Here is a 22,256-nt window from a genome sequence, read left to right as displayed (position 1 = left end):
CAGAAGTGGTGCAGATGCACGTAGATGCAGCTGCTGCACAGTATCTTTTAGCGTATCGTTGTACATCATAGACCCTCCCTGCTATGCTTTTACAGTCAATTTCCTTTTTTTCTGGAATAGCTTCAAAAGTGCAGAAATTCAGCGTGATTACCTGATATAGACTCTAATGGAAAACACCATGCAACACTTCTCCATTATAGCCTGTTTGTGGTTGGACAGAGAAGCGGGCACATACAGTAAATCAGATACAGAGGGTTGCTGTCCCGGCCAATGAATGTATAATGGAGTTATGAAGGTTTGAATCAATCTGTCACAATCCAGGAATAGATCTGTAGTCCCTGCACGTCAAGACAGCATGAAGACTAACCCTTTACAAGCAAATATGTAGTCCGATATTTTGTTGCTGCTTAAGTTAACATTTCTCTAATTTACCAGGAAAACTAACATAAGTAATACCACAATATAGACAAGTATTGTGCAAGTATATCGTCAACTTTAATATTAATATTAAAAAGGTGACTATAAACAATTGAGTTCATAGACATATAAATTCTTAGATTAATATCAAAATGTTTTTAAGACATAACATAATTGTTTATTATTGATCCCTTAAAGTAATTATAAAAAAGAGTCCTGTCATATTAACTGATCGGACCAAGAATCCAGGAAGGGTCAAGAATAATTAAACAAAATACTTCTCCCCTTGTTCCGACAAATGAATGAATCACCTGTTATTTTGAAATGCATTAAAAGTTTTGAGTCATTTGTTTAGAGAAACAAATCCATGCTTGTCAAATGTGAATTTTATGGTTTCTTTACTCTTTTACGGTGGTTAACTAAACATCTAAACAAAACAAGGCGTTTGAAGATGTCGCCTCGGGTTTTTGGGAAACAATGATTGACATTTTTCATCAATTTAATGGACCAAACAACTAATTGATTAACTGAGGAAATAATCAATAGGTTACTCAGTGATGAAATCTCTGATGCTGTTGTGTGCTGGGGAGGCAGCTTTAAGAAGAGGGAAGTGATGGAGCTGGACAGGCTGACAAAGAGAGCTGGCTCTGTGGTTGGCAGAGAGAAGGACCCTAAATACACTGCTGTCCATCCATCTATTTATCATGGACAATGACTGGTTGAGGACTATGTTCAGTGGCAGACTGCTGTCTCAGTCCTGCTCGACAGACAGATTGAGGAAGTCTTTTGTCCCCCACGCCATATGATTATTCAACTCTTCCCATCGATGGCGGGGTGAAATTAACATTGTGGAGACCCATGCTCACCTGTATTCTGTCATTAGGCTGCTGCCCTCTTGGTTACTGGTTATGTGAGCCTTACGCACAATTTGAATTTCTTAACATATTTATCTCCAATTTATACTATTTATAGTGGTAATTTTTTTTTTTATTTACTGTTAATCACCTTGCATTCGCACTACCTGCTGTTTTCATTATTTTATTTTTGTGTGTATTACAGGGCATAAAATTAGCACCAGCCACCAGCCAAATGCTGGTAAAACACTCATGTAGCTGGCAGATTTTATTTAATCAGTAGACACAAAAACAATGGTAATCTATTCAGTGGCTAGAAAAAAGTTAAACATTCACTAGCTATTTTGGACAACAATATTAATTTTGCAGTCTGAATTGGTGTTTTGTATGTGTCACATAGGCTATTGGATGCCTAAATTTCCCTGGGAATCAATAAAGTATCTATCTGTCTATCTATCTATGATCACTACTAAACTCAACATGTTTTAAGTTTGTGAGTTTAACATTTTACAGTGTTACTTTGAATACATTAGTACATATCATAAGACACAAAAAAAATGTACCTACCAATAAGGGCCTACTGAAAAAAACACTTATGCAAGTAGCCTACACTACCACTAGATTTTAATTGTGAAAAAGTGGTCACCATGGCACCTACACCTTCAGTACACTGCTTCTTTGTAATGTCATTCAAGACAACTGTGCCGAGTAACACTGACCCACATTTTCACCCACTGACAGTCAACACTGTTAACAAGTCCATTACTCAAATGGGTTTGCTAAGACAGCTGTTGCTATTTTTATGTGAGAAACTCCTACACACACACACACACCGATAATAAACATAAACAGCCAATTCTGAGAACTAGTTGGCAAGAACTATAAACGTATGTAATTGTAGCTGTAATGCCTATTATTCCTACATTAACTCGCACGCTAGTCACCACACAGTCACTATTTCAGTCACCATGTGTAAATCTTAAAATTATAAGTTTTGTAAGTTAGCCACACAGCAGCTGAAACACTTGTCTTGTTGATATGGAGTAGCTTATTAAAATGTAAAGTCACTCAGATAAAAATGTCTCGGTTACGATAAGCTCCGGTTTGAACACTCCCTCCTACATTCCCTGGGAAACAAACAGGCGGGGTGTAACACCGAATGAATTCGTCGGCACATGGTGACTATAATTAACTTTAAGGGGATAAAAGAAGGACATTTGAGATGAATAATGGCAGGCTGTGAGTTTGTCCCAGCGGCTGGAGTAACAAAGGGCTGAGGCTTGCTCGTCCGGGTGAAAACGACCGTTAAGAGTCAACATTTTAGATGTCATTTAAAAAAAAGCTTTGACTTATAGACTTACATTTATTAAAAAATTCCTCATTTGAGCTCTTGTACACAGGGATTTTTTTTTTTTAGATATTTAACTTAATTGTTATTTTTAATTATAAACATCGCTAACAACCGTTGACCCAAACACATGCTCTTAACGTCAACTTTTCCCGGTTTTTAAGGTACAAAAACGATAATTAGTCTCATTAAACTCACCTCCAAGAAGAAACAGCCGGGTTATTATTCATTAGCAGGAGATATTTGTCCGAAATACTACCATACTGTAAAGTACTGTCCACCAGTGTGTTTCTACTTCCCTCTTTCTCTTTTCCAACATCCTTGACTGCAGCTCCACGGAGGAGTAGTGGGAGGAGTTACGGGCAGCCTTACCCACGGAGGAGTCGAGCTGGGACCAGGCCAGCCCCCTCAAAAAGCCGCCAACCATAGTGATTTACCCCTTCACCTGGTTACACAATTAAAACACTTGTAGTAGTTATTAGTGGTACCACACGGAGTTAATAGATGATACAGATTCCATTGAAACTGGCTACAGTGAAACAATAAGCTGACCAAAATATTTTAGCAGGTAGTATATTAAATAATATGTCTCATAATGTAACTACTTTTTTCTTTTTTTCTTTAAAGAATGGTGAAAATCGATGCTGCAGAAGCTGAGATATTTTGCAATTTTTCTGATCGAGCAGCTCCAAAAACACGAGACCCATAATGCAGTTCCAGCCATATGTGAAAGATGATAGTGATGTGAAAGATTGGTGTGATAAAGATTGTATATTATATTCACATTGGGGTGGTTATAACTGCAGAGTTGGTCGTGTGAGGGTGAATGAGTATCTAATGCAGTTTTACAGGTATTTGATTTCATTAACTAAACTTATTTTTTGGCCTGATAATGTTGCCTGATGAAAGTTAAAAGGTCAACAAGGTTATTACAATTCATCTTGAGGAGAACATGCATGTCTGTACCAAATGTCAAGGTAATCCAACTAATAGTTGCTGAAATATTTCACTCTAAACCACAAAAATCAACCTCATGATGGTGATGGGAAAATGTGCATTTCTATTTGCTGCATTCTTTTACTGTATGTTTCTGCAGCAGACTCCCTGAATTCAGGTAGCTGTACAATGCAGTAGGCTGTATACAGTCTATAACCTTCATGTATATGAGCATGTAAAGTTGACTCATACAAGTATATAGTGATGGTGCTAGGACTGCAACTAACAATTATCTTTTCATTATTTATTAATCTATAAAATCCATCTACAAAACATTAGAAAATTGTAAAAAATGTTGTCGACCATGCACCAAAGCCTAAAACGGAACCTAAAAATGTACTCGTAATATAGTACAGTAGTTGGTATTTTTAAAAGATCATCTCATCGCTGCACCTCTAGATGCATAGTGGGCCTAAGTCACTGTTTTCCCCAAATGGAGTCTGTTAGTTGACTTCAAGATCAATTCAAGCTGGTGTATCGAGACAAAAAAACTGATTACACATTGCTTATTTCATTTTTATTAATACAATTTGCATGTCAAATTATTTACCAACCATTAAAATCATCATTCAATAAAACATGTCAACAAATTATCACACAAAAATGCTTAACAAACAGCTTAGTCATTATATATTCAGCCTTTACAGCAGAGATGAACTGATTAGAAACGTGTAAATACACAACTGAGCTGCTACCAGTCTGGTGAGAGGACAACCTCAGTTAGTTAGATTAAGGAAAGAAAACTTCCCTCAGGCACATAATCATCCTACAAATCATCTTTACACTTCATAGTGAGGCTTTAGGTTAAAGCTCTCCCTTATCATCATAATGTCATTACAGTCAAAGAGTGAAACAATTTTTTTTTAATCGTTCTGTCAATACTTTTATTCACCAGCCTCAATAATTATCATTCATACTATTGGATTGGATGGCTCACTGAGAAAAAATAGACTACTTAAGTTTGAGATAAACAAAGAGTACAAACCCACCAATTCAAGTAAGTCAAAACTGATGATTATTAACAGACTAATCTCTGTTTGCTAAGTCAATTTATAACACATTTGACTAAAATGTTATTTTTATGGAACTGTAATGAACAAAATAGTGAAGCATTAAGTTTGAGTTGGCACACACTTCAGGTCTTAATTGAATCAGGGTAATTCATACAGTAGGATGTCAACATTGCAGCATAATTTAAAAAGTGTCTAGTTTGAAATGTGATTGACTAAAAACTAAAGACATAATCCATCCAGAGGTTGGCTGCAGTGCGACCCTTCTTCTTAACAATCAGCCCCACACAGCAGGGATGGAGAATACTAATGAACGTATTCAGTGCATAATGTGGCCTCACCAAACACTCAAGAAATTCAGTCTTTTCCTCACAGGTCCTTCTGACACGCTTGACATATTGTACCTTTAATCAGTATCTGCAGAACACTTTCTGTCACATTCAAAGGCGTATGGACACACAGGACAGTGTTACCATTTTTTCTATTGATGAGAAATCCTGAGACTGAGCTCATTTTCGCAGAAACTGCAGAAGTGCGAACATATCGCCCCAAAGTCCTTAATTGTATCTAATTTAGCAAGTCTCTGAAAGCCCCCATGTATCATTGCACCATGTCCTGACAGGCCTCTCAACTCTCCGCTGAGCTCAGCCTATTATTAAAGAACAGTATGAAGCAGGTAACCTAAGTACGACATTATCATTCATCATATAGCAAGAGATCTGACAGCTGGTGGGAGCGAGGATTAAGGCAGATTATTTTACCTCTGTGATTGTGGTACAGCCTTGTAAAAACTTGTTAGCATTGGAGCTATAAAAAAAAGTACACATTTTGGGTGAAGTCTTAATTTAAAGTTGTGGGGAACAGTAGAGAAGTGACTTTAAAGGAGCAATAATTAAAATTGTTACAACCGCAAAGCCCAACTGAACTTGATGTATATATGCAGAAGTTCTATCTACTGACTGCTTTGTGTAGGAGGACAGCGATACAAGCATGCTAACAGCTTCAAAAGACATTTCAAGTACTAAAAAAATACATTTTTTTAAGCAAAGTGACAAACTGACAAAATGATATTGTCACAGCATTTTACAGGAAATATTCTATAATCTCCACTTGATGTATCTGTTATGTCAGATTATTATTATGTTTGATTATTCGCCTAATGCAAACTACAGTATAGTTGTGTGTCTCATACAGTTCCTTCTGGATGCCTACACAGATGGATAAAACTGATGGAAATATTCAATAACATATTTCAGTAACATGATGGTCCTTGTAGTCATAAAAAACCGAAAGTGATTTTTCTGTGGATTTGTTCCTAGCATAAAACGCTCTGACATTATTCAACATTCATAATAACATTCTGTTCTTGTTAGAAAAAAAAGGAGATGATATTTCCATCCTAACTGGCACACAATGAGGAGCCATCAGGCAGGCCACAGAAAATTAGGAAAAAATTAGGAAATAGAAATACTAAGAAATTTTCCAATGGAATGTTTCTATGGAGAATAAAGCAATCTAAAACTGTAAATATTGATTATTAAATTTCAATAAATTGATTATTTTTCTGTATTCTTAAATCTGCTTTTATTGGGGGGGGGGGGGGCTTTCCATTTTAAGATATTGTTTTCATTCTCTTGTCTTCACTCCCCTCATTAATAACATTGTCTTAAGATTATTTTATTTTAGGTTGTCTACATTGCTCCAAAATGTTACAGTACACCATGGCCTTTACAGAGGCTGATTTTGGTAAACTCTGATGGCATTCAACATGACCACAAAGACAGAAAAAAGAGTAGAGAGGGCTAAATATAGGGGGCAAATATCAGCTGATGGCAAGTGAAGATCATCCTGGGGTTGATGTGATGGGTGAGAACAGTTAAGATTGGGGATGTTCGTGTATTCATCCTGAACAATTTGGTACAGGATGCTCGGTTCGGTATGTGACTTTACTTGGTTCAGTAAACTCCTTGACCCAAACAATTACTGTCATGCATGTATGCTAGCTGGCTTAGTAAAGATAGCCTGGTTACCCTGTGCTGTTGCTACTGTCAGAATTACAAATGAGAAACCCATAACATGACAGAGTGCAACACTACAAACTATACACTATAAAATATGCTCCATTATCTCCACAGTGAAATGATATGGCGTCTCCCCCTTCCCTCTGTGTGACAGCTGCCGTTCAAAACAACTATAAATAGATTTGATTTCAGACATGGTCAGACAGCATGTGATGAGAACCACTTCTGAGAGAGAACAATGAAGTTAAAAGTTATGAAATTAAAAGGGGTTTTCTCCCTCTGACCAAATATATGACATCATTAGATTATTAATACTAAAGCTTCAATGAGTCAGCAGCATGTTTCTGTTGTAGCTGCTGGAGGTGGAGCTCGTTAAACTACTTTATATATGGTTAAACTATAAATCAGCATGAAACAGCTGTCAGCAGGTGTCCTGACTCCCTGTGGGGAACAGAGAGCTTGTTTTCCTTTCCCACTTCAGTAATAGTTTTGACCAATGAGCCATGACTAACCGTGATCCCAAAGCCGAGGTACATACCAAACTACAAATTTTGTGTACTGTTACACTCCAAGTTAAGATTGTGCCTATTTTAGCAGTGTTGAAAGGTCACCACCATGAAATCAGGATGCAAGGGTCTGCTCACAGTTTGGACCGCAGGGGCTTCAGGTACTTGTGGAAAGACTCATGGACCTGGAGAAACAAGAAAGCTTAATGAGTGAGACCCGGCAATAAAAGACATGTATACAACCACAAACACAGACTTCTGGACTCGACCACTGTAAGAACTTGATCAGTTTAAGAAATGCTCTTCTCAAAAACTGATCTGAAAAGCTGCTTTATTGAGACCCATGAGAATTATTTGTCACTACTATTATTTTACTCCTGAAACCCTGACTGACCTCTGTAGAGTTTAGGGGTGAGCGGCGAGCCCATTCGAACATGTTTTCGTAAACATTCCCGTCGTATCGTCCCAGGACTGAATTCAGCCTCCTGTCGTGGATATTGAAGGCATCTACCAGCGCCACAGCGTTGGGCCTCAGCTGAGACAGCAGCTCCTTAATGCGAACAGAAATCTGTAGCACCTGGGGCACACTTATTAGTCCAGCCTGAAATAAAACAGATGGAGATGTGGATTAAAATGTGCTGCTGCATTGTACACAACTGCCTGAGTGGTGAGGAAACACAGGTTGTAGTAGACAGTAGAGACAGCGGGTGAAGTTTCTGATTCGTAGAAAGCATGACAATTTCAAAAGTCAAAATCTAAATTGCCTTTTTTTACACAACAAGCGAGGCATACTGATCAAACACACAAAGACCCCATTTTGCTAGCTAGCAAACAAAGAGGCAATTGAGGCTTTCATAAGTGAGCAGACACTAAAACCAACAGGCCAGCAGTTTGGAGAGTATGCAAATCATTTTCAGTTTTGCACACGCAAATATATGCAGCAAATCAAAATTCCAAAATCAACCACAGACTTTTGAGCAAACTGTTTTTATACATTATAATTATTTTCACCTGTAGGAAGTCTCCGGAGTTCCTTGTGATGCCATTAAGTGCATAGAGGAGAGCCAGGGTTGACAGCACAGAGTGAATGGCTGTGTCACCAATCTCCCCCAGCTTGTCAGTGAAGAGCTTCACTACAACATAGTGACAGTGGGCCTGGGATCAAAAAACAGGAGGAGACAGAAATGAAAGGTATTCAGTGTAACAAATGACAAAGAAAGAGACAGGAAAAAGAAATACGAAGACTGAGTGAAACCAAGATTTAAAATCTGTGATTTCAACAACCAACTGAGGTTGAGACCTCAGCATGAACCTTAAAAGCTTTAATCCAAGCTCAATTTTAAAGCTATGAAAATATCTGATAGTAAAATGTATTTTTGTCACAATCTGGTTTATATCAGTTTGCTCTGAATTTTTTCAATAATAAAAGGATGATAATGATGAATCCAATTTTTGTCTATAAGATATTAGCCATGCATAGCACTGAACAATTCTTTTAAATCTTGTCCTTGGTCTAGGGCTGTTTCAACTATGCTTTTTAAAATATTGGTTCCTGGTCTAAGAATAAATACAATTCACACAAGTGTAAAACCACAGAACAGAACTTACATCTGAGGCTCTGACCAGGTCGATAGCGCTGTTATTCCAGGCATCCTCCTGGCTCTTCCGGCGCTGCAACTCCTGCTGGATGCTCTTAGCTGCCAGCTCTACTAGACTACAAAGAGAAACATAATCTGCATTAATCAGAGGCATCATGAATACAAAATTAATAAAAACAAAGACACTTTATACTTCCCCAGCTTGACATGCAAACATATTCATCTTTGACTTTGTGTTTTGGGGACGGCAGAGCTGCTGCATCTTAAAAACACAGTAGCACCTATAATCTTATTAAAAAAACACGGACCTTTCTCAAATCAAATATTTGTAATTTGTAAACAGGGGCCTTATTAGGAACATAGGAAGAAATGATTACTAAACACACAATTTAATTTGCCTTTCATCCTCCTAGATGTCTCGACAGTAAGGCCACATTTTGTTCAGCAGACTGACTCAGCCACTGTTTGTGCTCAACACAAAGCTGACACTGACTGCCAAATGAATTTACATGTGACTAAGGCTGACAGTATTTGCAAGGATGTGATCAGGACAGCATATCATGTCTGATAGTGGAAATGAGAAAAATTAGACAAGGTAGAAGGCAGAAATCAGGTTGACAGCAAAGTATAACAAATTTAGGCAGATGCTCTGGCTCAGAAAGAGATTAGACTATAAGGGTGATTAAAGGTGACAGTTGAAGCTCTGACTCACATCAACACCTGAGACACACAAAAAAAAACACAATCCGTGTAACGTAACAGCAGACAGTGTGTCAACATATCCCTACCATCTAGGGGTGGGACGGACAAATAAATAAATAAATAATCAATATTGCATCATATAGGCGCGCATGTGGTCGAGGGGTTAGAGCGCATTGCCATATACGCAGCCGACCCCGGTTCGAATCCCGGTCGGAGGTCCTTTGCTGTATGTCACACCCCCCTCTCTCTCCCATGTTTCCTGTCGGTCTACTGCTAAATAAAGGCGTCTATGCCAACAAAATCTTTAAAAAAAAATAATAATAATAATTTAAAAAAAATATTGCATCATATAGCTATATTTCCACCTGTGATACATTTTCAATGTGCAGGCCCCAAGTATGGATACATGTGTGTTATGTTTACTGCCACGGAAAAGGAATAAATCTTCTGTTGTCTCTTATCAGGCTTATTAACTCTATTGGCAGCTCTCTGAGAGGCACAAACTGAGGTTGCAGTTAGTCATTGTTGTGATATTTATACTTGTTGGCATTTATTCTCTATGAAACTAATTCACTGTCAATGAACATTGTACATTATTTGACTATTTCCTTCTCAGTTTTTTCCTTCTTCAGTTATTTTGATATACATATCGTAGATTATTTCTTGTGATATATCGTGTACAGCAGAATTGCAGATTTTTGAGCTCATCTGTGATTCCTACCTCTGCATTCATCCCTCATCGTTTTAAGAACAAAGACTTTAAGCTATATTTAGGCATTTAGTAGATACTGAAACACTGAATGGCAGTCTTTGATGACACAAACGGCCTCATTACTGTGCAACCACGAGACAAGGAGTTTTATGTTTTACTTTTGACCTGCCAAGGGACTGCAGATGTAAATTAGCTAACCTAACTCTGGTACAATACATACATTTATGTTTAATATTGTACATGGTCCCTTTACAAATAAATGAAATACATTTTTTTTTTAATAAAAGGAGGAGGGGTCTGAAAGATAATATAAGTATTTTAAAAAAGAAAAAAGAAAGAATAAGAAAAAAGAAAAAGACATAATATGGAAAATAATGAATTTCCATTAAATATTTGAACCAGAACAACATCAGTTGAAGCAACTAGGTACTTTTCATCTCTACAGCTCTTGTTTCTTACATGGCAGCTCGCAGTTTGTAGATCTCCACCAGGCTAGTCAGGTCATTAATGTCCACCACTGTTGGTCTTGCAGCGACAGGTTGGGGCTGGACTCTCCGATGCTCTGCTTCATTCAAATATGACACAATGCCGCTCAGCTGCTGGCCTTCTTTAGCCTGCCGGTAGCTCTTCACCAGGTATCTGCACAGACAAAGTATGAAATAACACACAAGCACACACACGCACACACACACGCACGGTTGTACATGTGATCCATGCCAGTTTAACTTGTTTTAATCCTTTTTAAACACCAAATCCTTGTCTGGTTTCATATGACAATCTATTCATTCATTCATTCCCATTCATCATCACACTACACCCTTGCACTTTGTGTGTGTACTTAATGCTCAGGTACAAGCTCATTGTGTGATGAGCTTCAAGAAATGTTCCTGCATACTTGCCAGGGAAATAATAACCCTTCAGAAAAGACAAAATATCACATAACCGGTTTCTAAAATGGAACTGCTGATCTTTATAGCACTGGTGAAACAAAACTGCAACAGCTATTATTCAGCGATCTAAAATGTGACCTGTTTGTTTTTGTTGTGGGAGGAGTGCGGGTGTGTCCCCTTAATTTGTGGCATGGTAGGGCTGCTGAGTGGGAGTATTTATGCCTGTATGTGTCTGTATCTCTTGTATCTTGTGTTCATGTGTGTGACAAAAATGCAAATTATTCTGTGTGTGCACTTCAGTGTGAGCACAGCTGTATGAGTAACTGTACTAAGACCAATTTAGGAATTGAGAAGATGTTACTATAAGTTTAAGTATTACAACTATAAACAAAAGCAAATTAATTTAATAACATCTGTCCTGCAGTATGAGCACAATATACCACCAATAACAAAGGCATTTCTACTGTGTGTTTGTGTCAGGCTTTGTTTAAGACCTTGGAGCTTGTGAACTTGGTCCTGTCAACACACATTTCTGTGATGACGTACCTTGCAGTCTGCAGCATCATGACCGTGTTTTCTCCCTCGTAAGTGCAAGTTGGGGTGAACGAGACATAAATGTCTGGCAAGGCGCTGCTGAGAGAGTAGCCGTGACCGCCGCATGACATGCGGCAAACCTCGATGCCTGCGTTAGTTTCCCATGTGGTGAAGGCCTTTAGACCCGCAGACAGAGCATGGAGCTGTAGATGGGAGCACAAATAGGGTGAAAATAGCTTCCTGCAAGACTAAACACTGGGTGAAAATTATACTTAAAAGTTCATCAAACAATTTAATATGACTGAATTGAATTTTCTTTAAACAGTCGACATCAATTGATTCAAAGTAGCAGTTCTTACTTGCCACAACAAAATGGTGCAAGCAGCTGAAGATAGTAAAGGGAGTGTAATCCATAAGACTATCAGACAGCCTGCCACATTAACTCTCACTAAAGAGAGCACAAGTGTACTGTATATGCACTCAGTACCTCAGGCAGTCCACTGAAGTCTCCCTGGTTGATGTCTCCAGTGATGCGGTGGTAGGTCTGGTTCATGTACTGGCCGACAAAAGTGAAGCCATAGGCCATAGCCAGCAGGGGGAACAGCTTGTACTGCTGCGTCTGGTAGTCGAGGATCTGGGGCTCTGGCTCTCTGCAGCACAGAAACACGCAGCTTTGAGTTTTCACTTCCCATATATACACAAGGATGGTAAAAGATCAAATCATTACAAAAACTGTGCTATTTCTATTTTCAGTTGGAATTATGTTGCAATTCTAAATGTACCAACAAATTGTTTCTTTAGACCAATCATGGTACTATACATCCTACACTATCTATTCTGCTGTAGCCAATTAAATACCACTGTGATTTTGTTTACTTCATAGTTGTTTCATAAAAAATTGATTTGACTTTTGACTCTCATAATTGTGTTTTCCATTCTCATTCATGTTTGTTTTGCTTGCAACTCCCATGAGTTATGCAATGTTTATGAAGTTGTTTGCTTAAGTGGCTCTGCACTCATTCGTAATAACTGACCCTGGCCGCATTTCAGACTGGTGACGAACAGAACTGTAGCGGATTGCGATGGTGCAAGCCTTGGAAAGAGCCCGAGCTGACTCGCGTACGATCATGGAGCGTACAAAAACCATGGTGCCGTAGGTCAGCTTGGCACTGGGTGGCTTCAAATAGGTTCCATCTGGCTCCACCTGGTGGAGAAAAGAGAATCAGTCTGCATGCAGATCCTCCAGGAGAAAAAGTCCTACTCTCAATACATCATCACTAAATCTTCTGGAGGATTGTTTTTAAAACCCTGCAGTATGTTAGCAGGATGTGATCAGGATATATTAGAACAAATAAGTTTTGCTTATCACTAACTGGTAACTGTACACTTAGATTCCACAGTTGTTTTACTGGCATGTAATGTGATGAATCGTCATGAAACAATTTGTCATACTTCGTAGTCATGTTTAACAAAGTGGAAAGGGGCAGACTGTGTCCTCTGTAGTAGGTTATTAGAGAATAAAAGCTGTATTAGCAAGTATCATGTATAGATGAGGGAGCTTTAACACATGACAATCATCAACATTTACACAACCTCATGAATGCAATTTAATCATCATTCCCTATTTGGTCAGTGTATGTCTTTGTGTAGCTTTTAAAATATCCGTGAATATTAGATTACATTTGAGCACACTAGTATCAAACATACAGGCAGTGGTGAAATACCCATCGGAACCCACATTATAATTACTCTGCATTTCATCAACTTAAAAAGCCCCCTACACCCATCTGTGATCAGGGAATCCGACACTTTATCAACAAATAATGTGACATCACCTTCGCGTATTTCATCAGCATGTTCTCCCGTGGGATTCGTACGTTCTCTAGTTTCAGGAAGCCGTTATCAACTTCATTAAAGCCAAACTTGGGGCCGATATCACCAACCACAATACCTAAATGAGTGCAGGAAAAAATAAAAGAGAGAGTAAGGAAGACACGGCAAGCTACTGTACGGAAAGAAAAAAAAAGACTTTACGACAAATACTACATCCAGTCACAAGCAGTGGTTAGTTACCTGGCAGTGGTTTATGTGTGGTCATGTCACGGATGGGTGTGATGAAGGCGTGCAGGCCGTGGCAGTTTCCTTGAGTATAAAGCTGGGCTAGAATTATGGCGTGGTTTGAGGTCTTTCCAACTAGAAAGAGAGAGAGCAAGATATTAAAACGAGTTGGCATCTCTGTCAATGAGGTTTCAAGAACAGAAAAAGAAAGGAAAAGAAGTCAGTCTAAGGCCTGATATTAATTAGCCTACATATTAAAAGATAAAACAAGTTTACAATAAATACATGTATTCTTTATCGCAAGGATTATAAAAGATTGGTGTCGTATTAGAAAAATGTACTTTCCAATCTAAACATACATCTATCATCTTCACATTTTTGGAGCCAAAAACAGACAATTATTGGTTATTGAACCTGTAATTCCAATGTATTTCTACATCATTTATTTCTCACATTAAATTCCTTATTTATGCTCACAGGATTTCCAACACAATATGCAATTTCCGGGCTGCAGAAACGACTTTTAATGTACTCACGTCCTCCAGGCCACCATTTGATGGAGCTGACTGTGGGACTGTTCAAAACAAACTCTTGAGTGGCTGGGTCATATGTGGCCGTGGTCTCCAGCCCTCTGAGGTGTGTACCTAGAGAAAGACAACATATCAAAGCCCACAGAACACATACACGCACAACATACAAATACACAGTGGAAAAGCAAAAATGAATGATTACTCAGCAATGGAGGTGAGACATTAAGACATGAATCTGCCAAGCATATTCACTACTGGCATTACTGACCAATAACAAACTGAAGATTAATCAATGAAACCTACAGTAGAATGTAATAATATTTAAGCATTAATCATAAAATACAAAAATAACTCAAAACATCTAATAGGTTAATGGATCAAAGTGATAGGAAACATTGTTAGTCAGTGAATATGCATAAACAGAAAAACTCTTATAAACGAATAACAAAAATTGATGAGGCTACTTGAAAAAACTCAAACAGAAAGTATCAAAGTGCATCTTGTAGGTGTTTGACAGATCTATAAACATATACAACATTCGATTTAAGACAGGTACATTCATGCTGTGACTAAGGCATGCCATTTGCTTATAGACTATGACTATTACAAACATAAAAGGTCCACGGGGGGGGGGGGGGGGCGGCGGTATGGCTGTAACAATTTTAGGGCTAAAATTGACAATTATATTCATTACAGATTAATGGATTAAAAAATGTCGAACACCGTTTCCCAAAGCCCAAGATACACCCGTCCACAACCTTACTGTGACAGAGGACTCAAGAAACCAGGATTGCCATTTATGGAGCTGGAAGATCGGAGATTCCTTTTCTGTCATTCGACTAATCCATTAATTGACTCATTGTTGCAGCTCTAATCAGTTTTCAGAATACCCTATTCAAGCTGGAAGCTAGTGTGTTGCTACACTTGGGACCCGTTTCAACAAATTTGCAGCAAGCAAGCTGTGATTTGCAACATTAGATTATTTCCCCTTAATTTAATTTTGACACCTTCAGTTAATCAAAATAAACATCATGCTTGCAACCCATGCATGCACATACAAGAGGCGTGCAAGACTTTTATCTACAATAAAAATGTGTAAAACGGTTCCTTGGTCTGTAGCCAAAGACAGATCTTTGCTCGTGCTAAAACTATCTAAACTATCTATGAGTGTTAGTGAAGGCAACATTTGTGTCAAAAACACATAAAAACGGGTGATTAGAGAGCAGGAGAGGCTGGATGGTCTTAGAGGGCTATGTGATGCAGGCTGGTGGTGAGGTAGCAGTTAGTGACAGACTCCACAGGCTTGATCTTACTTTCATAGTTTAGCCACTATTTCATTTGATAACTTGCTCAATGTGTGAATTGACACAAGCCGTCAGGTTGTAAATAAATCGTCAGCTTTAGCATATCAAATATTTGACCTACTGTCTTTAATGAAGTGATGCTCACACGCAGTTTGTTCATTAAAAAGGATGTGCTAATCATCCATTAGCCTGAGGACAACAACTGCCTCAGCCAGTCAATGCTTGTGACTTCATCATATATTTTGCACACATAGGGCTAAATATGTAGCACCAGCCTACATTAAAGTACCACCTCTTTAAAGATTATCATTACTGCACAATTTGGAGGTTTATTGTCAATGGAAATGATAAAGCAACCAAACCATCCCTGATCATTAACGGTTCTGTTTAAAAAACGCTGCCTTGTGCACAACAGGACATGGATTTTGGACTGCTCTGTTTATTTTACCGTGGCCCATCTCAGTCTGAGCGTAGGTGCCGATGATCTCTAGGTTCCAGGCAGGCGTGAAGAAATGGTCCATTTGCTCTGGGGTGGCCTGGTTGAGCAGTGTGGGCAGGAACATCCCCAGATGGAGATCCAAGGGCGCTGGCCTGTCTGGGTGTACACAGCTAGGCCACGCAGGACAGGGGCAAACGGGGGAAAAAAGCAGGTGGTAATGCGGAAAAAAGGAAAGGAGGAAGATGGAAGAGATGGAGGGAAGCCATTTTTTGGAAAGTTTAAACCCGTGTCAGTGCAGATGAATAAGAAGAGAAAATAAAGGAGAGTTAAAATATAAGACAGATGATGTGCAAGCAAGTAGTAAAGACGGAGGTGACAAAGACAAATTAAAACAGCTTGTGAGCATGTCATGCACATTGGAGCTGCTGATTTGATCATTCAATCATAATTTGGCTCCATTCGTTTAAATTCAATTTAACTTTTCAGTTGCTGCAGCGATCAATTTCTCCTGCCACATGTATATTTTAATACCTCAAATATAGTCATTTGGTTAATTTGGCTCCCTTTTGTATTTTTTTCACACTAAGTGGTCAAAAATGTTTTGTTCTTCACTGCCTGGATGTTAAACAAGTCTGGAAACATACAATTCAAATACAAAAAGTCACCAAAATTGTTTAGGTGACTTTTCAATGAACTGACTAAAGATATATATCATTATATACTGCATATATAGTATTATAATGTTTATCACAGTCAATACATAATGACAGCATTGAAAAGAGGTATACTGACATGATAGTTGTTTTGGGCACAATAATTATGACTTGGCAGATAATAATGGGTAGGTGAATTAATTTTACTGATTAAGTGATAACACCTCACCCAATAGGCTGCAACATAGTAGGAATAAGAAAAGTGGTCATATCAGGTCTTGACACTGTTGGCTCAAAACCTGCTAAAATGTGAATAAAATGTTCATAGTGAGGACAAGGCCATCCATCCTAACCTTTCAATGTGGGTCTGCATGGATGAAATACAAATTCATAATAACATCCACATGGCTTTGTTACAGACAGGCAACAAACAATAGCTGGCTTGGCCTACATTCTCTCTGGCGACAGATTTCTCTGCCTCTCAGATTACAAAGGGATATTCTGTTAGAAACGAGAACTGAGCTTGTTACGGGGCTTCCAGACCACATACCTTTGCAGCACAGTGTGCATCTTCTCTTACTTATTGTGTCAGACTGCATAACAAGTAAGAAATCATTTTCTGTCCAGTTTCATCTAGTCTACACTACCGACTAATTCAGAAGCACCACCGCCTCACCTTGTCTCACACTGACTTCTGATCTGTTGAGTTCTCAATGGCCGAACCAGAGACATGCTAAGTAATTATGTACATTACTGATTAGTAATCATTGGAAGCTTCATTTGCAAAATTATGACAATCAATCAACTGAGTCACAGCAATCAAAATGCACACAAGCTTCATTTGCCATCAGTAGATTATCATTATGTAAGGGGGCGGGGGGGTATGAGAGGGTTGTTTGTAGGAAGGCAGTAAAACGAACTAACTAATGTTGATGGGAACATGTTTTTCGGAATAGACGAGACTGAGACTAACTAATCTAAGATACTACTAATCCTGAAGGTGTAAAGGTACAACTACTAGTCGAGTAATGTTAATAACACAGCTACAGCTACATGTACTTGGGCAGAAATGACCATCTCTTGTTAAAGCAATCGTCACGACACACATGCAACTACTTTAGATTGTCAACATAATTTGGATCTGTCAAACACATACAAGAAATCACCAGACCCACTGATGAACTGGTGCTGAACAGTTTTCCAAATCTGTTTCAATTTGGGCCTCTTTGTTCCATGATCCAAATATTTTTTTTGGCTAAGACAACAATGAATGTTTCCCACACATAGACTTTACTTGGGCGAGCCGCCTGGGTATACAAAAGACCTCCAAAATATATTTGGCGACCCATTTCAGTGTTTCAAATTAATTACCAACAAACCTTACGCCACAAATAGAATCTAATTCTGTGGGAAACAGTGCAATGTCAATGTTTGTTTTTTATAGTGCAATTAAATTGTGTCTGAAGGTCTTAAACAACAAGTAAGTCAGTGAATTAAGGGCTAAGTCCAGGACTGACCGTGACCAATCTCAGTTTGGGCATACGTGCCAATGACCTGGAAGGACTCTGACAGTGGTAACCATTTCCTGGACTGCTGAGGGTCACACTGGCTGTACAGCGTTGGGAGGAACATGACAAAGTGCAGCCCCATCGCCTCAATATGGTTGCCTAAAAGCATACTGTGTGAAGGGAAGGTAAAAAAAACCGAGGTTCAGACTTGTTGTTACTTAAATGCTGTGTAACTGATATATGTAGTTGGTGACATCACTGTGTTATGGAAGTCCTGAAAGGCAAAAATGACTTTTATGGATAAGGTCCAAGTTTATCTGTTGTGACATGGCCTCTGTCGGCAGAAAAAGTTATCCAGGTGTTTCAGTAACTATCAGATAAGATAAAATGACTCCCAGATGAGGTGCTGCATCATTAGCATTTTTGCCTTACGTTGCCTTTTAGGGGTTCTTTCTGGAAATTGATTAAACTGGGATGGAAGTTTTCCATTGACTACCTGTCATACAATCATTGGCTCTTCAAGAGGGACAGCAAAGTACAAGAGGTATTAATGTGATAAACATGTGAAAGCACTTCATGTAGTCAAAGTGAAGTTGTACTGTACCTTTAAAGTGTCCCTAACATCTGCCTGATAGTTTATTTTGCATGGTAAGATAATGGTATGGCAAGGTAATACTTAAAGGATTATCTATTACACCGCATTACTTTCTACTGTATAACTAGTGAAAGCTGGGAGATCGCATAACCCCTGACACAGTTTTAATCTCATGTCATGATGAACTTTGTTCCGACTGACTTTGCTTACTCATTGTCCACACAGATAGTTGGTCAAGCTACAATTTATATTACGCATTTTCCCCAAAGGCAAATTCCAGTTATTCTTTTGTTAACTCTTTTATTATTTTATATTATCATTGAATATTTATTGGACAGCCTATTACTTAGTTGTTTAATATAGCTAAAGGCCAGCTGTGGAACTGCATTAACATGTGAAAATGGTCCATCATGTGGGGTCCATTTGTGGGAGAATTAAGCTGAATGTGCTCAAATCTTTACACACTACAGGTATAACAGTTTCAATCTGCATCATGTCACCCTTTGATATTTGAAACTAACATTAGTAATGTCACTGTGTATACTGCACAACAGTTAACCAACAATCCAGGTATATTATTGGATTTCTGCCGTAAAGTAAAGTCAGATTGTAGTGGCATTACTATCAAACATGTCTGATATATCCATCATGTGTATTTTATGAATTACACACATTTGATCCTGATAGTACTATATCTGACAGGGCTCATAACAGTTTGCTTTACAATAAAAGCATGTAGTTGTTATGTATTCAAGCATAATAGGTGTCTGCCTATTACTTTTCTTTATTAGATTTGAACATTAAGGTGAGCTCCCATTTAAAGTGGCTCCATTTACACATAAACTTCCTTACTCCTCTGTCCCTTACCTCAATTATTTAAGACCACACTGCTTTGCATCAAACTGAAGACATATAGACAGAAACACTGGAATATCTGACTGGCTATTGTTGTGACAAAATTCTAAATTTTAAACAAAACCTGTCAGAGCTTAAAATTTTAAATACATGAAATTTTTTTTTGAGTCTACCAGCATTTCAAAGGACATAATCCCATCTGGAAGGCTTTTTGTGTCCACTTAATCTCTCGTGAGTAACAGCAGATTTCAACTGTGTGTGGGCTGCACTACATCAGCCTTGCAATCACACAGACCTATCTGGATTTACAGTATGTGGCCTCACGTGTCGATTCCTTTACCACATACCTCTTATAGCAGTAGATCTCCTCTGGGTCTGCGATGCCGTACTCCCTGAGCTTCAGGATCATTTGGGCACTCTTTCTGATAGCCTGGTCATAGCGCTCACTGCGGGACAGGAAGTTTGGGTCCTCCTCATTGAAGTCCGGGTCACTGAGAACCATTGACTCTATAGTGGATAGTAGAAATTGAATGAATGAACGAATCTATCAGTGTATACAGCTGCTTCAATCTAAACAACTTAAATAAAATCATGACCCATATATTGTAAATCCTTACCTAAACATTTGCAAAAGTCTATCAAAGCTTGTGAATGTGAAAATACATATGAAAATGTAGAAAGTAGAGTCCATCTGTTTATTTCCATAACATATGCTAATAAGGAAGATGCCAAAAATGTCAGTAATGAATTTCTCCAGACTTTGTGAGCTTGATGGAGCTGAGGTCTCCCTAATCAAGATTACTGACACATACACATCTGTGCATTAAGGCAGCACTACTACAACAGCTATGTCCCAATTCAGGGGACAGATTATCCAAAAGTCTGCATTTTTAGACCAAATTCATGATAGATAGTGAGCAGTGAATAACAAGACGCTGAAGGCAGAAGAGGAGACTTGAAATGATGCAGAACTTGTAACATACAGTACCATTCAAAAATTTGGGCACATTTTCTCTTTCCAGTGAATGGGAAGGTGTGTCCAAACTGTTGACTGGTACTGTATGTTACAAGTTTTGCATCATTTCAAGTCTCCTCTTCTGCCTTCAGCATCTTGTAATTCACTGCTCACTATAAACTAGTCATTTGTTTAATTGACTGTTCTGGCTATCTTTGTACACTTGGGGGAAATCATGTGATAGTGATGTATTTGCATTCAGGTTTTCATCAGGGACTAATGTAGTAAATGTATCACTTGAACTAGATAAATGAAAAGGTCACTGCAGGATATAAATGCAGTATTGTAGCAAGCTACAAACTCCACAGAACTTACTGAAATTTAGTCAGTAATATACTTGTAATATACTATGTACAATTAACCCGGAACACAAATTGTCCATCATAAAGATAAATGTCTCAACTAACTGTAACAGGAACTTCGCCCATCTTCCACCTGTTTTCTTGTGTGTGTGTGTGTGTGTGTGTGTGTGTGTGTGTGTGTGTGTGTGTGTGTGTGTGTGTGTGTGTGTGTGTGTGTGTGTGTGTGTTGGGTCAGAGTTGGTCGATTGGAGTTTGTCTGTTTGATCCTACACTGTCTTACTTGAGGTTCGGGTTCAGCTGAGGCCTCAGATCCTGTTGAATGCCTGGTCATTGAGGACTGTGTCTTCTTTCAGCTTTGTGTCCTATCAAACAATGTTTTGGCAGCACCAAAACAATGTTTGATAGGAGCAAATCTATCATAGCCACATTAGTGGAGTTTGGTACACAACTCTCTACCTTAGATTGGATTTTCAAATACCTGGATGATGACTTGAGAATTTATGCAGACATGGAAACTTTTTGTGTGGATTTGCACACTTAAGTAGCCCTATTGTACACACTGTGTTTAGAGTAATAAATCAGCATAACACTAACAGGTAACGTTACTTAATGATAGCTACCTCACTTATATGACACTAAACCAGGTAATCTCATTTCAAACACTAAAAATAAGCTGCTGAAACTTAACCACTAAATTAATAACTTTAATGGCATGTGCCAGCGGAACAACAGAATCATCATAAACCAGCAGCCGGAAGTGGCACTAGGCAGTGCAGCAGTGCTAACTTATACTAAGATGTAAAGAGAGGAGTCCTTATAGTACATCCATCGTGTCAAACCGTTTAGCATCAAAAGTGCCACAAACCAGTGAGAGGGGAGCAGTGGTATATCACAAAAAAGTGGCCTAACTTAGCTGGCATATGATACTAAAACAGGTCGGCGTTTCTGTGCAGGGCTGCTGCTGCTAGCTAACGTTAGCGATGAAAGCATCTTTTGGCTTGCTCCCCAAGCCAAAAGCCCCTACAACACTCTTTACTTTGCAAATATCATCATTACGATCATCTTATCACATTTTTATTGTCGAAAGTAGCCACAAGAGGCAAGCAGGACTACCATGGAGAAAAGAAAACATGTTAAACTTACCAATTTCCCGTCTTCTTTTGGTCACCTCGGCGCCGCCGTCCACAATATAGGTGAGTTTTTCGACGTCAAAAGTGGCATTTTGCCTCTCTCTGAGAATATCGGGATTCATAGCTCTCTATCAGGGAGCAAACCGTGGGGAGAAGAAGTGTGTTGTATAACCTCCTCTAACCTCAACCTGACTGCTCCTCCTGGGACGACCTCCTCCTGACGTAGCTGGGTGCAGGGAGGCGGAAACTGACAAGTCATGTGGCCAGAAGTGAGGATAC

At 38.7% G+C, this 22,256-nt stretch overlaps 2 protein-coding genes across 4 annotated transcripts in view; both read right to left on the bottom strand.

The window, feature by feature from the left end:
- The window catches only part of LOC133997469 (inactive rhomboid protein 2-like), a 32,555-nt gene extending 29,619 nt beyond the window's left edge, over nt 1–2,936 (bottom strand). The window contains exon 1 of the mRNA XM_062437065.1: nt 2,818–2,936. The gene's annotated coding sequence lies outside the window, so the exon portion shown is untranslated. The remainder of the gene's footprint in view (nt 1–2,817) is intronic.
- A 1,179-nt stretch (nt 2,937–4,115) lies between these two features.
- On the bottom strand, nt 4,116–22,174 carry acox1 (acyl-CoA oxidase 1, palmitoyl). 3 transcript variants are annotated; one of them, XM_062428110.1, is made up of 14 exons: nt 21,991–22,174; nt 19,878–20,037; nt 18,090–18,250; nt 14,183–14,290; nt 13,662–13,781; nt 13,424–13,539; nt 12,623–12,792; nt 12,076–12,238; nt 11,601–11,791; nt 10,624–10,803; nt 8,761–8,866; nt 8,164–8,307; nt 7,547–7,753; nt 4,116–7,337 (listed from the first exon to the last, which is right to left on the bottom strand). In XM_062428110.1, the coding sequence occupies exons 1-14, from the start codon at nt 22,097–22,099 to the stop codon at nt 7,287–7,289; spliced, it is 1,986 nt and encodes a 661-aa protein (XP_062284094.1). In that variant the 5' UTR covers nt 22,100–22,174; the 3' UTR covers nt 4,116–7,286. The 3 variants fall into 3 exon arrangements, with proteins under 3 accessions (XP_062284094.1, XP_062284095.1, XP_062284096.1); XM_062428111.1 differs by lacking the exon at nt 18,090–18,250 and adding an exon at nt 15,929–16,089; XM_062428112.1 differs by lacking the exon at nt 4,116–7,337 and adding an exon at nt 7,356–7,457 and having other exon boundaries at nt 7,517–7,753.
- Nucleotides 22,175–22,256: the final 82 nt, after the last annotated feature.

This window comes from Scomber scombrus, chromosome 2, assembly GCF_963691925.1.
Source record: "Scomber scombrus chromosome 2, fScoSco1.1, whole genome shotgun sequence".
NCBI lineage: Eukaryota > Metazoa > Chordata > Actinopteri > Scombriformes > Scombridae > Scomber > Scomber scombrus.
This window is presented reverse-complemented; position numbering and strand designations above follow the sequence as displayed.